The 15,025-nt window shown below is 36.1% G+C and overlaps 1 protein-coding gene across 2 annotated transcripts in view; it reads left to right on the top strand.

Annotated features, from left to right (window-relative positions):
- Positions 1 to 15,025, top strand: part of LOC136855058 (guanylate cyclase 32E-like) — a 437,545-nt gene that overhangs the window by 4,926 nt on the left and 417,594 nt on the right. Inside the window, exons 1-2 of one of the 2 annotated variants that reach the window (XM_067131825.1) lie at positions 4,255 to 4,388; positions 9,694 to 9,780. In XM_067131825.1, coding sequence (XP_066987926.1) covers positions 9,719 to 9,780 — 62 coding nt within the window. In that variant the 5' untranslated portion in view covers positions 4,255 to 4,388; positions 9,694 to 9,718. Of the gene's footprint in view, positions 1 to 4,254; positions 4,389 to 9,693; positions 9,781 to 15,025 lie in introns of those variants that run through there. The other variant, XM_067131826.1, reaches the window with a different exon arrangement.

Below are 15,025 nucleotides of genomic sequence, written 5' to 3'. Positions count from 1 at the left end.
CTCGGTAACTCTTTAGTAACAGACATTACAAGACTATCACTTACAAAGGAACCATGAGACTAAAAGTCTTGAGCAATTCTGACACAAGAAGATAGTCTCATAAATGGCGCGTCTTAACGACTTCTTTCTCTGAGTTGTAACATAGTATGTGCTGGAGGAATAAAAACGTCTATGTGATGACGCTATCGGGCTTTCAGGAGTTCCGTACGTGACTCGTAAATTCACAGACATTTTGTTCGAAGATGAGACCGCTGAACTCACAAATGACTGCTTCTCTTGGAGCCTCAAGGAACTAATATGAAATTTAGACCCCGACGTCTCGACTCTTATCGACTCTCCCTAGGGGCCCCATGCCAATAAAAAACCATTTTATCTCCCGCTTTCTCTCCGAAAGCGTCTTGAAATTGGGGAAAGCCATATCCTCTCGACAGCATAAGAGGAAATATCGTCTTTGAACTGCTCTGTAACTAGGCCTAGACTCATTTGATAACGTGAATGACAGTGTTCATGTGGTTAGGCCTATGACGGTTATTTCACTGTTAGAACGGCGAAAGAAAGAGAGCCAGTATTTTCTAATTGACGTTTCTAATATAATTATAGAAAGTTTCCCTTCCATTATCTGTCAATAGATACATAAGAAAATGTCTGAAACTTTGAAACTGAGTAGAAACCATTACGAGAAATACTAACCCATTTCTAGACCCATCCCGAGAACCTGTCATAGGCCTAAGCTTGTTTAAAAGAATCTTTAACATGTAAATCAACTTTGTAGAAAAAACTTAAGTACTTTCTAAGAAAAAACTGCAAGGGAGATATCTAGGTAAAAAAATGGGAAAAAATCACTGGGTAGAAGAAGGATGTCTTTCTCCCGAGGATCTTCCTCCAGGTCGTAAACAGTTCAGTAGATCTGCTGTGCAAGTTTGAAGAGGTCGTTCACAGAGAGAGAGTTAAAAAGGATATTTGGGAGACCTAGTTCGTGAGAGAGAGAGAGAGAGAGAGAGAGAGAGAGAGAGGATAAGAAATTATAATAGAATAGAGATTGAGTTAGAGATTGTTGTGTTCCCAATCATTTAACCTATCTAATTTCAACTCAGAGTGCTCATGTGTTACGTCTTATGTACATCAGATCAGCTGATATGTGTTGTTTCTTCGTCGTAACAGAAATATAACAAAAATGAATAAATAAGTAAATAAAACAAGAATAACGTCTGTCCCACGGCACAGAACTATTCTGAATGCGAAAGCAATTTGCTTGTAAACGATTTTTTTTTTTCACATTTCCCGAATCCTTTCTTCCTATTTCCTGCAGATGACATTTTGACACCGGGTCTGATGAAGTCATTGTTTTCTCTCTTTTTTTCTTTCTTTCTCACTCCTTTTCTTCCAAGGGCATTCTATGAAAGGGTCATGCAAAGATAAGATATATTCATTGCCAGCCCTAGACACAGGGAAGACTCAATAACGCAAACACATACACACACACTCATGCGCGCGTACACACTCACATGCACGCTCGCCATTTCCAGAGTGGTTTTAACCGTCTTAGCTCTCATCGATTCCTTTGGGATGAGTTTTATAACCCCATGACCCTTCTCCACCCTGGCTGTGACTCGGCAAAATCGGGTAATCATCGGGTATCTAAAATGGTAACCCCATGTCCTCCCAGACCTTACACAACCCACTTCCCATTGGAGTTCCAGCGGTACTACTTTGGCTTGTTATCTACGCGTTTCCTACTCCGAGGTGATATAGCTGGTTCACTTAAGGTAGATTCTTGGGCCTACGAGACGTTTGTTTGGCGGCCTCTGATTGGCTGGTACCGGGAGGTAGGTGGCTTGCTCACTGTCTCATTTTTACGTCTGTAGCTCAAAAAACTAGCAGTTTGTTTATATTTCTTCATTTACCTCACGTTTTGCACAAGGTAGGAAAGTTTTGGTCATACCATAGGATTCGGTATCAATTGTACAACTAAATCGTGATTTCCTGAAATCAGTAAGATAAAACAAAGGAATTACAACGAGTAAAAGTGAAGGGAGAAGCATTCAATTCTTTGTACCTGTTTTTACTTATCATCGGATTTTGCATCATTCACGCGATCAAGCTCAAATAAAACTTGTGTTTTCATACAATAAATTCATCCTGGATACGCTGGTGCTTTCAGATTTTAGATGCGTGTGATATGTGAAGAGAAAATGAAGAATATGTCTTATTAGTTGCATCCGATCTTGACTCATTTTGACAGTAGTGCCGAGAGACGGTGATTGCAAACAGCGAGTGCTTCAAGGTTCCGTTGACAGTTGCTAATTAGCGATATGAGAAGCTTGTAGTTTCGACAATATTTACTTTATTATTATGGTCATTACATTTTCCGTAAATAAATGCATAGAATTCCCATTACAGCTGTCGAACAGTTTTCACTCTACTATCATATATGTCCGTATGTCTGGGCATATCCGATAAGAAAAAATTAATAATCAGATGGATGAATCTGGATGTGTTGGTTTCTATTTAGTCTAGGTGAGAAATTTGCATACTGTAGGCTACATGATAAATAACAGGCCTACATAATTATCAAATATAACATGTTTTTAAAGGAATAAACATTCTGGTGTAAGAGTAGCTCAAATAAATTCTGAAAAAGAATTTTATGTCCGTTACATCGCCAATAGATTTTATGGTAAGAAATGAAAAGATGTACTTTCGTTCATTGAATGAACATATAAAAACCATAAGCTTTTGATGTTATTGACCTAAACTTTCCTATCTGGTGCAAAACGTGAGATAAGTGTGAAGAAATATAAACATATTGCTAGTTTTCCGAGCTACAGACGTAAAAATGAGACAGTGAGCGAGCCCCCTACTTCCTGGTACATACCAGCCAATCAGAGGCCGCCAAACAAACGTCTCGTAGGCCCAAGAATCTACCTTAAGTGAACCAGCTATAGTACTAAACACCGTAGGGTAAATGTAAAGTAGACGGCGGCGCGAGGGTGTCGTTTATTAATATAATTTGTCGACCACACAATATAGAAATGGGTGTATATAATACTTTGATCCCCGACCGGCTAGTAACTAAACACGGCGCTCCAAGGAGCTAAAGTACATCGTTGCAGCCTTGTCCTTCGCTAACTTTTTAAGTCCAGTTTCATCTTTATATTTAATTTAATTCCTTCAAAGTTTAGAAGTTGTTCTAGAAGGTATAGCGATGTGCCAGTTAATTTAAGGAAGGCTTTTTGGTATGGTAAGACTGGCCTCAAGACGTCAAGTCAGCTGATGCTACCGTATAACGGATGGCGCCTTAAGGCTGATGATTCTCTATAAAATCGAACTGGGACTTCGTAAACCGCTGAACTGCATATATTAATGCTACTACTACAATTATTGCTACTACTACTGTTAATAATAATAATGATAGTAATGACAATACTTATTTTCATCGTTAATTTGTTTGATATGGCTGTAAGCAATCATATTTTTCTTAGCGATTAGTATAGGCCTATACAATTCCTACCCAAGTGTTGTTTATTTACTCTCTCTCTATTTCTCATCAAAGATAATGATTAAAGAGGGAATACGGATTAGAACAGTCTATAGGACTGTACTTCAGTACAAAGGAGTCTGATTCTCTCTCTCACCAAGTCTTTTGATGAAAAAGGTAATGTGTATTAAAACAATGAGTCTTTACGGACATTTGTACTTCATTTCAAAGGTTGTCTGATCTCTCGCTCTCTCTCTCTCTCTCTCTCTCTCTCTCTCTCTCTCTGGTGTGGTACTGATACAAGTCTTTCATTTAATATTTCTTGCATTGATACAAGTCTTTCATTTAATATTTTACCATTGTGTTGGCTAAAACTATGATAATTGCAAGTTAAACAAAATTTTTAATCAAGACAGAGAGAAAATTAATTTCTATCACCAGAAATAAATTCCTCTAACTCTTCATCAGCCGGCGGCAAGAACTCCGGCCCATCAGCCAACAAAGGGCAGAGACTATATGAATAGTTTATGGTTTCAACGTTGTAAAGTGAACTTAAGTGGATGATATTGAATCAAATATCCTGACTTATTAATAATAATAATAATAATAATAATAATAATAATAATAATAATAATAATAATAATTAGATGTCGATGTCAACAAAATAATAGTAATCATGACAGTATGCTTCCACTTACGTAATTATTGCCAGATGTCACTTTCTAGAAAGATTATTGTAATAAAAGGATCCGTTGACGTCGCTTCGATTCAGTTGGCAACCGCACCTGGACACTAACGATTCCCTGCAGCTCTTTTACTGCAGTGCTCGATCACGTGTTTAAAATGCTAGTGAGAGATTGTGTACTTGGGAAATATTACCTTCAGGTGCCACTTGGTAGTATAATTAGAGGTAAGGTCACGTAAAATTAAGGAATATAATCATTATCATAGTATATAATTATCGAAATGGTGTTTCGTGGATGCTTGTCAGTGCTAGGCCTAGTCACTCACTGGCGGCTGTTGAAATTAATTATACTTCATTGTTAAGTGTACCGTGTTTTGAATTTTAACCAATTTTTAGGAGAGATTAGGAATCATTTTACGAACACGGTAAGAAAAATTAAGTATTAGATAACGATGTTATCTACAAATGTAAATTACGAAGACATTTGAATCAAGAGCGTATGAAGTTAGGTCTATCGTAAACCACAAAGATGGAATCTATACATCAGCATTTATCACTTTTATCACCTTTTCATATTTCAACAAGGTTTATTAGATAAAGAGAAAAACAGGGTAGCTTATGAAGTCAATTTACCCAGGATAATTGCCTCAAATATCACCAACTTGTTAAGTCTTATGGATGACTAAATAACGTGCTCCGTAATCAGGAATATATATATATATATATATATATATATATATATATATATATATATATATATATAATAGGTCACAGTTATTTTTGGTATTTCTAAGTAATAACTCCGCACGGACTGTATGGAACGGTTCCGCGAATACTAAAGAAGGTATTGGCTAAGGAAATCTATTATAAAAGGAACCATACTAACCTCACGTACCCTAACCTAACCTAACCTAGTAGGCCGTGTTACTTAGCCGAGCCCCCAGGATGGCCCAGCATACAAAAATATAATTTCTGAGGTTAATTACAGTCGACCTACAAAAAACAACGGTACAGTATTGATAGGCAACCAAAATACTATAGGAAAAGTCAATTTTAAAGGAAATAACGTGGAGTTAATGCTTAGTTCTACCTAATTTTTTTTTTAAGGTTCCAGCTATATTTATTTACGTAAGTAATGATTTATTCAAGTATTTGCAGTAAATACTAACACTCTAGTCTTTATATTACTTGAATTGAACCTCAGGTTTGCTTGATAATTCGAATTTCATGAAAACGCTATAGGCCTAGGCTGAGCGTAACTGACATTTTAATGTTTTTCAAAGAAGTTATTAAAAACCTCCACCTTACATGTTACCCACCAAAGCTCTACTTATACTATTTAATACTTATAATACCTTAACTTGATTGTGTCTGTAAAGTACATGTTCTTCGTATTGGGCAGAACGTTTTTTACTTGGAGAAATCTGTCAAGTATATATTTGTCAAAGTATTGCTTTTTAGATAAGTGCCCTTTGCTGAAAGCATAACCGGTATAATTTGGTACCAAGTACAAAGTAAAAGACTTTACTTTTAAAATACAGTAAAATGTAAGAGGCTGATGGCGTACCATAGTACGAAAGTTTTTTAAAATTTTGTTAACGAGATATTGGACAAAGCTTTCATTATTAAAAAAATAAAACTCAGGCCACTGGTGTACCGTAGCACGTTAGTTTATTTTTGATATTTTGTTAACGAGATACTGCAGAAAGCTTTTATTTAAAAAAAATAATAATAAAATGTAAGCCCTTGTTGAAACGTAGTACAGTGTTGGAGAAAACATATATATATATATATTTTATATATATATATATATATATATATATATATATATATATATATATACAGTATATATATATATATATATATATAATGTAAGACATTGGAGTACCGTGATACTGAAGTTTGCTTATTAGTATATCTCCGGGAATATAAGAGAAGGCTTTTATTTTTCCCGACATATCACAAGGGGAAGTTGTACTTCCAAAGACTAATTACTCTTACGTGGTTTAAACTTAATAATATTATATTATAGTGCTGGCGACTGTAGTATTTTAATGGGCCTCTTGTTGATCCTTGGTCAACCAAATTACCAGATCAGTTACGTGTACGTGATAGTTAGCTGACTGCAGTGCTTTTTCTTTCTTAGCAAGGTTGACAATAAATTTAAGGTTCTTAGCACCGGGAGATTCGTCTGTTAGTAGGCCTATATCCAGAATTAACTTTTCCATGCTATAAATTGACCTTATGTCTGAATTTATGTATGTATTTATTTGTATCTATTTATTTGTTGTTTACTGGATTAAAACAACTTAAAAACACACTAATGTATGAAAACGATAGTATTAATACGGACATCAAATTAAAGGACGAAATTAGCAATATTATTGCAAAATTTGGAATATGACAGCCCAATGTGGCTCTCCACCCTGGCTGCGACCCACTGCAGTCGATTAGCCACCCGGCACACGATTCAGAAATTTGAGTCAAGTTGTTTCCCCTCATTGAGATCGATCTCGGGACTCTCGCGGGTAAGACAATAGACTACATTATTACTCTTCTTCTCTACAACATATTGACGAAACTACGAAAACTGTAAAAAGTTAGTCACTAATGAATCATTAGTAATCTTCATCTGGCAAATAACACCATTCATTTGTTGACTGATACAGCCAAATTTATCCTGTAGGTAATTAATAGAAGCTGGCCTACTCTAATTAGAGACTGTTGTCCTTCTAGCGTTAATTAATGGAATCATTAGGACTGTTTATCACTTATCAGAATCCGTAGACTGAATTAGTGTTAATGGCTTCATTAGATTAGATGATTATAAACACACATACATACATTACATTATATATATATATATATAATAACATATATATATATATATATATATATATATATATATATATATATAGTGGGATTACGTGTGTTTGGAATGAAAAAGTTTACTTTTATTTGCACTTTATATATGCACACATGCTGATTGGTGAATCTGAAATATCAACAGAAAACATACGTAACATGAACACATCACATCGATAAAACAAAACATACGTAACATTAACACAAACCGGTAACACAAAACATACTGAACATTAACACATCAAATCGATAGCACAAAACATACGTAACATTAACACAGCAAGTCGATAACACTGAACACATTAATTCAGTCACCTTACATCGATAAATTTAAATCGGGAAAGGTAACTGAATAAATGAAAATCGTCAAACATTTTAAGCAAACCAAAACAAGATCAAACTTACAAACTTACGTGCAATATTATAAACACACGTTCCAAAATCAACCTGTAGTGGATAAGTAAAGCTTAAAGTTTAGGGTAAATGTAGCTATCGCTATTACAAAAAGAAATGACGTTGAGCAAGTGACTTGAAGCGATAGAGGCTACTGTTAGGTCCTACGACAATAGTGTTGGTTTTACAACAGAGCAAAGATAAACTAGAGAATGACGGTTAAGATGCGAGCACCAACGAGCAAAATATGCTTGACGACAATACTAACCCGAAACTGCGTAGTTCACCTCTTAAACAGTTTCGTGTAACGTTCAAGATACACGCGTTAAGAAGTAAGTTTTTTAAACATACGAAATTCCTTTACAGCTTGCCACACACATACACACATAATATAATATATATATATATATATATATATATATATAATACTGTATATAGGGTGCACTTTCAAACCTTTTACTCTACCTCCATTCCCTCTTCTTTCACTCTTGCTGTCCAGCCTCTCTTAATTATGACTTCTTACTACAACTTTGGTGTTTTCTCCCAGTTCCACCTTTAAATTCTTGTGCTTCAACTCATGGATGTCCTTAGTTCGCTGTCCAGCCACTCCAGCTCTCCCTCTTTTCACTGTCTTTAGCGGTAAATGGCCGAAAGTGCCTCAGTGCTTGGTTTGAGTCTAAAAATTTCATAAATAGCAAATCTAATAAAAGTTACGTGATATAAAATCATTTTAAACCAATGTTACCGAAATTTGTATTATTAAGGGTAATGGGTCTTTTCAACTTCATTGATCAAAGTATTAATTATCTTTATTTGCTCATTATATCTTATTTTCACGCGCATTTAGCAAACATCCCACTGACTCATTGACGCATGCGCATTCAAGCTCCCTGCTTGAGCAGGCTTTTATCCCCAATGATTTTCTGCATTTTATAAGAATTCAAGGCCAACTCACGTCGATACATAAAGTTCAGTTAATCCTAAAAGTTCATTTTATACCACCAAAGAGTTTACTAATGAGCTAAACGTGTTGGTATATTTATTTGAAGTTTTTAGGAAATTTTTCTTTTTGTTACGGCCACCTGATTGTAACCGTTATTATTCCCGTTTTCTTTTCCGTTCGTCGTTTTCTTTCGTATTTCGAAGCTCCTTTTGTTTACATTTTCCTGATAGTGTAAGTTCGTGTCTTTTATTCATGATAACGCAGTTAATCTGTTCTTGTTACGGATAATGTTTCGTTCTCTCATTTTTAATACGTTTCTTTACTTAATTGTACCCATGGTAATTATATTTCTGATATTCGTACTTATAATAATATATTCTTTTCTGTTTTATCTTATGCAGCTAATTATCCGCTGTTAGATAACTAGTTCCAACTGATTTTCTCACTAAGAATTTATGGAACGTCAGAAATAATTTTAGTTTGATTAACTCACCCTTTATTATTCCTTGATATTCGAGTTACACGAGAAATTGGATATCATTTCAGTTCAACTCCATTGCCCCCACTACGTCAAATTGCCCCCTAACACATCCATTCCCCAAGGTCACATGTCAAGAAGCTGTCTAACTTCTCGAACTTGCTCTAGTTTGTACATCTCATTAACCGAACAAATCCCAGTTCCACCTTTGGATCCTTGTATTTCATCTCCTTTATTTTCTGGCTCTCTCCATCTTGCTGTCCAACCACTCGACTCCCTCTTGTCACTGTCTTGGCAGTGACAATTATATTGACCATTTCAAAGAAGAGAGACCTTTGAGAGAGAGAGAGAGAGAGAGAGAGAGAGAAACTATTTAATATTTTGAAGGAATTCTCAGTAGTTTGGATGAAGGGTTTCCTAAAGAACTATTTGCAGTAATACTGTTCACCTATGTATATGTACAAAGGCTTATGAGACGACCCCAGGTAATGATACAATTATAGCGTCTATAATTGCAACCGTTGCAGCAGTTGGGAGATTGTGATCAGTAACTGTACTCATTGCTGCAAATTGATTGATTGGTTTATGTCTACAAAAACTGGCGTTACAACATTCAGGTTATTGACGCCGTCATTGCTGCAGAAGACTTTACCAATGAAACGTATAGTGTTTTAGACGTATTTATGATTTATAATCCCATTTGCTCATTTTTATTTTGCATAATTATCATTATTGTGTCTTGACAGATTCATATACCATTTAACAAGGTGATTTTATTGCTCAGAACTTAACTACCATAAATCGTAGTAATAAACTTTCGTAATACAATAAACTGCATTTTGACTTGACAGGGACGCTGATTCACCATTCGAAGGGATGTGCATGGCCATCGCGAACTGGTGTCGCATGTATAAAGGTCAGCAACGCAGACGATTAAGGTAGGATACTAAGAAGTTCCTAAGTGTCATTAAGAATTCCAAATACGTATTTGAGCAGAGGGTGATTACAAGAAAAAAAAGTTCGACAATTACATACTGTATATGTGACTTAAGCAACTTGTCCCCGAAATTTGCCCGAAGTAAACTTCACGTTTTTGCAATTATCTCTCATTCATATTTATTCTCATTTGCTCATTCTACGAATTTCACTTCCCTTTGTCAGCGTGAGTAAACAGTCTTTTGCATATGTGGAAAAAGATGTTTGGTCATTTTTTTTTATCTTGGTTGAATTTTCATCGTAATTTCCCTACTTAGTTATGGTCCAGTAAACACACAAAAATGTTCCGCCTGCTATTTTAGGCTTACGTTCTTTGGTTGATTTGGTTATAATGTCAGTATTTGGTTAATTTGGTTACTGTAAGTTTTCCATATATTTTGGTTAATGTGGTTATAACAAATGTTCATTTTTGGTAAGTTTGGTTGTAATGAATTGTCATGTTTTTCGCTTAGTTCGGCTATAAAACTTTCATATTCCTTTGATTAATTTGGTTGTATTAAAATTTCATAATCTTTGGTTAATTTCGTTATAATAGGTTTTATTTTCTTTGGTTAATTTGGTTGTAACAGTTTCATATTCATTGGTTTATTTGGTTATACTAGTTTCACATTCTTTGGTTAATTTTGTTATAATAAACTTCTATGCTCTTTGGTTAATTTGGTTATGATAAACTTTAGTTTGGTTATGTTAGATTTGTAATAAACAGCCCATCGAATGCACAAATGAATTGTTCCCCAAAATCTTTTGGTCTGGTCTTGGCTAAGTTCCAAAGCTACGGTCCATTACATACAAAATAAATTTCCCCCCCACGGTTTCTGGCGTACGTTCCGTGGTTAATTTTCATTCTGGGTTGCCTACACAATTTAAATATTCTTCCGGGTATCCGTGTGAATAAACAGTCCATTGACTTAAGAACAACGAGGGTGAGGAGGAGGTTTTGGGCGAGAAATTCTCGAAGCACTGAGTCTGAACAAAAGAGGCGAGGCGCAAACGCCGCCTCATGAATACGCAAATGAGCAATATTCCGCGGGCTGCGGGTCTTAAGATAAACAACTACATTAAACCTGGGTGATGATACCGTGACAGGCGTTGGAATTGCTTGAGTTCACGAGTTGCGTTTTACTGACGGTTTTCGTTTTCTGGAAAACTGCTGAGATGGCTGTTTGTCTGTCCGTCCGCCCTCAGATCTTAAAAACTATTGAGGCTAGAGGGCTGCAAATTGGGATGTTGATGAGGCATCCTCCAGTCGTCAAAAATACCAAATTGCAGGCCTCTAGCCTCAGTAGTTTTTATTTTATGTAAGGTTAAGTTAGCCATGATCGTGTGTCTGGGCACCGCTATAGGTGACAACAACACAGGCCACCACCGGGCTGTGGCTGAAAGTTTCATGAGCCGTGGCTATGAGTTTCATACAGCATTATACGCTGTTCAGAAAACTCGATTGCCCCCGAAGAAACTTCGGCGCATTTTTTACTTGTTTGTATGACGGGTGGCTGTCATTTTATGAGTGACTGTTTATGATTGTTCATTGGTGACAGTAAGTAATGAGTCATGTTCTGGTGAAAGAAAAGTTTGGTTGGAATTGTTTCCATGACGTTATTCTTCAGTGTGTTTAGTGTGAAATGACTTTCTTGGGAACGAGAACTGTGAAATGGGTCTCTCTATCTCACGTCAGGAGCCTAGATTGCTTTTTTCATGCTCTGGTCTTTTTCTTTTTATTTTTGTTACCGACATCCGTTCCGTGAACTTTTATTTCCTCAAGATCTTTTGAATATATAATTTCCGTAGGGGGATAGTGTCGTCAGTGCACCTCACGTAGTGCATTGTAGGCATTACTAATAGGTGTTGCAACGTCCCTTCAGCCCCTAGCTTCACCCACTTTTTATACGAATCCATTCCCTCTTCTCACTGTCTGAAGGCCGCCACTAACGTCCAGTTGTACTTGCGCAGTCATGCCTGCTCAGTCGGCCTGTGCAAAACTGAACCCACGTGTTCAGTTATACCTGCGCAGTTATGCCTGTGCAGGCAAAACTGAGCCCACACGTTCAGTTATACCTGCGCAGTTAGTGGGTTCAGTTTTGCCTGCCCAGGCCGACTGCGAAAGCATAACTGCACAGGTATAACTGAACACTAGTGGTGGCCTTCAAATTTTGAATTGCTTAAATTGTCCCATTGCTTGCCTTGACAGCCTAGATTTCTTACATCAAATCAAATCATAATCAGGGACTTCCTTAGTTCAGTGACTTTCGTGGTCAAGCTCCACCCTCCCATCTCTCTAGGATTCTTCAGGCCTGGGCTAGAAGAGGACATTACTTTAGGTCAGTCTGGCCTTAGACCAGCAAGGGGCATGAACCACATAGCGAACCTGTAAGCGTGGCAAGGCTTTTATAAGGAATAAGAGATCTGGTGCAGACCCCTGATCTCGTACCAAGGGGAATGTAAGAAGAAAATGGTGAACGTTATGGCACAACATGTCAGCAACACACGTCAGCAACTTATCGCATACTTATCACAAACATGTTGGAAACAAGTCGTACGACTGTAACGCAGAACGAATCTTAGGGCAAATGCTGGGTAATTGTATGAAAAACCGGTCAGGACTACCAGTTAGTCGATGGCTTGTATTTAATAAGTTGTTGACTTGTATTCAACCCGTTATTAATATGTATACGATAAGTTGCCGACACATGTTGTATTCGATAAGTTGCCAGTACGTGTTTATGGTATGTTTTACAGTTGTGTGGGCTCACCCTAAAGGTGGCCATACACGTTCAAAAAAAGCGTCAAAATTTTGCATCAAAATTTTGACGTGTAACTTTGATACAAAATTTTGATGCATAATTGCCCACACACGTTTAGGCGTTTTTCCCATCAAAATTCAGTATCGTCAAAATCTTCGACATGGATGCATCAGTGGCCATAGCACTAGTGTTGGCATTGTGAGCATCATGAACAGAGGAAAAGATGAAGTGGAAATATTCCTTGTTTCATTGAAACGATAACTATTAGTTGAAGAGGCCATTTTGTAGAAATTCAGCTCACCTTTTGCAAGAGAAATTTTTTCACATTCCACGCTCTGACACAGAGGAAAATGTCGGAAACGTAAAGGTTATAACGAATAATATGGAAGGTTATAACGAATAATAATTATGAGTTGATAATAAGTGCTTGGGTAAGGAAGGTTCATGATTCCAGTTATATCTGGTTGTTGGATATTTCTCATTTTGTGCTGTCACTGGGGTATTTATTAGTTATATAGTTTAATTTTTGTGTAAAACAGGAGACAGAGTAAAAAAAAAAATAAAAAAAAGCATGGTTTAGCTGTAATGTAAGCCCATCCCGCGTGGATTTTGTCTTGGTTGAAATGGATCCTTGTATGATTTTCCACGTGTCTGTTCCTTTTTTTGTTTTGGAAGAGAGAGAGAGAATCCTTGGATAATTATCCTTAGCAAGTAAATTCGATTATGATAATGTCAGCGTTTTTAAAATACTGCTGACAGAATTCTCCTAAAACTTCAATCAAAAATCTCTTTCGACCTCCTTCTTCACAGACATGGCGATCCTATCTCCTCGTCAGTCACCTGCGAACTAAAAGTTTGATCAAAATTTTGACAGGAGCCCACACACGCATCAAATTTGACGACTCGTCAAAAATATCAAACGGATTTGATCAATCAAAATTTTGCTTCAAATCTTTTTGACATCAAAACGTCCTACACACCCTCAAATTTTGCATCAAAATTTTGATATCAAAATTTTGATGCAAAATTTTGACGCTTTTTTTGAACGTGTATGGGCCCCTTAAGTTTGGACTAGTGTCAAACAAAGTAAGGTTGCAAGAACTAGGAAACAAACTCCATAACCTTTTTCTTGTGCTCCCAGAAACTCGTCTTTGATTAAAATATAACCTTCATCCTTTAAGGAAGAGTTTAATATGATTTATAAACCATTCTCTATCGAAACACAACAGAACTCAGTAGATTTTTCGTCTTGTCAAAGAAAGTTAAATCAGAAAGACTACTTTTCTTGTATTTTATCTTTCATTTTTAAATGCTATTTACCATAAATGAATAATCATCATCACATACTTTTTTTTTTATTTTTGAATGCTATTTCGTATAAAGGAAAATAATGATCTTAAATGCTATTTATCATAAATGAATAATCATCATCACATAATTTTTTTTTTTATTTTTGAATGCTATTTCGCATAAAGGAAAATAATTATCATTTCATAACGAATCACGTGGCCAAACAGAATCAGATCTGTGCAAATAAAGAAAATGAGAAAAGCTGATGGGAAAGACTTTTTTTGGCCTTGCGGTTATGAATGTAATTTGCAATGTAATTTGCAGTGTAAACTTGCAAAGCCAAAAACAAGTTTAAAGCCTCCCCCCTCCTCCCAAAGGTCGACTGTATGAACTGCCTTACCCTGAGTCAACAAGATAAAACCGGTATAGTACAAGTTTGAGACCACTGGATTCTGACACAACACACGTCTCTCGTTTTGATACTTGTTATGTTTGTGTTGCGTCGTGTTTCACATTTCATTTTGAAGTTTTGAATTGATCTGTTTTCAGTGAAGAAAAATTAGTTCATAGAATTATTGTGTATTTGAATGGCTTTAAGCAGTAGGTCACTTTGAAAAATTGTAAAAGGTTTAAAGCAAATTGAGGCGTTGGCTGTTGAAAATGTTGTTCTGTATATATATATATATATATATATATATATATATATATATATATATGTGTATATATACACATATATTCAACACACAATCACGTGTGGAACATAAATAAATTTCTGACTCACCTCAGGCTCAACCCAGGTTGGCAGCGGTCTGGTCTTTCATTTGAAAGCCCTGGCTTCGATCCTGATGTGAATCAGAAATTTACACAAACATATAATATATATATATATATATATATATATATATACACACACAAAATTGTATTTATAAATCTCTCTCTCTCTCTCTCTCTCTCTCTCTCTCTCTCTCTCTCTCTCTCTCTCTCTACACAGACAGACACACACACATATATATATATACCCTGCAACCCAATGGTATTAAATCTCTGTTTAAACATACTCGTCCACTAATGACCTCAGGAGTCGTATATTTATTTAATTGCCTAGATGTAATCTTGGGAAGTACGTCGCTCCACACGGAGGTTACTCAAAGTGAAT

This window comes from Macrobrachium rosenbergii, chromosome 30, assembly GCF_040412425.1.
Source record: "Macrobrachium rosenbergii isolate ZJJX-2024 chromosome 30, ASM4041242v1, whole genome shotgun sequence".
Taxonomy (NCBI): Eukaryota; Metazoa; Arthropoda; class Malacostraca; order Decapoda; family Palaemonidae; genus Macrobrachium; species Macrobrachium rosenbergii.
Note: the sequence above shows the minus strand (reverse complement) of the source record. Positions and strands in the feature narration are given on the sequence as shown.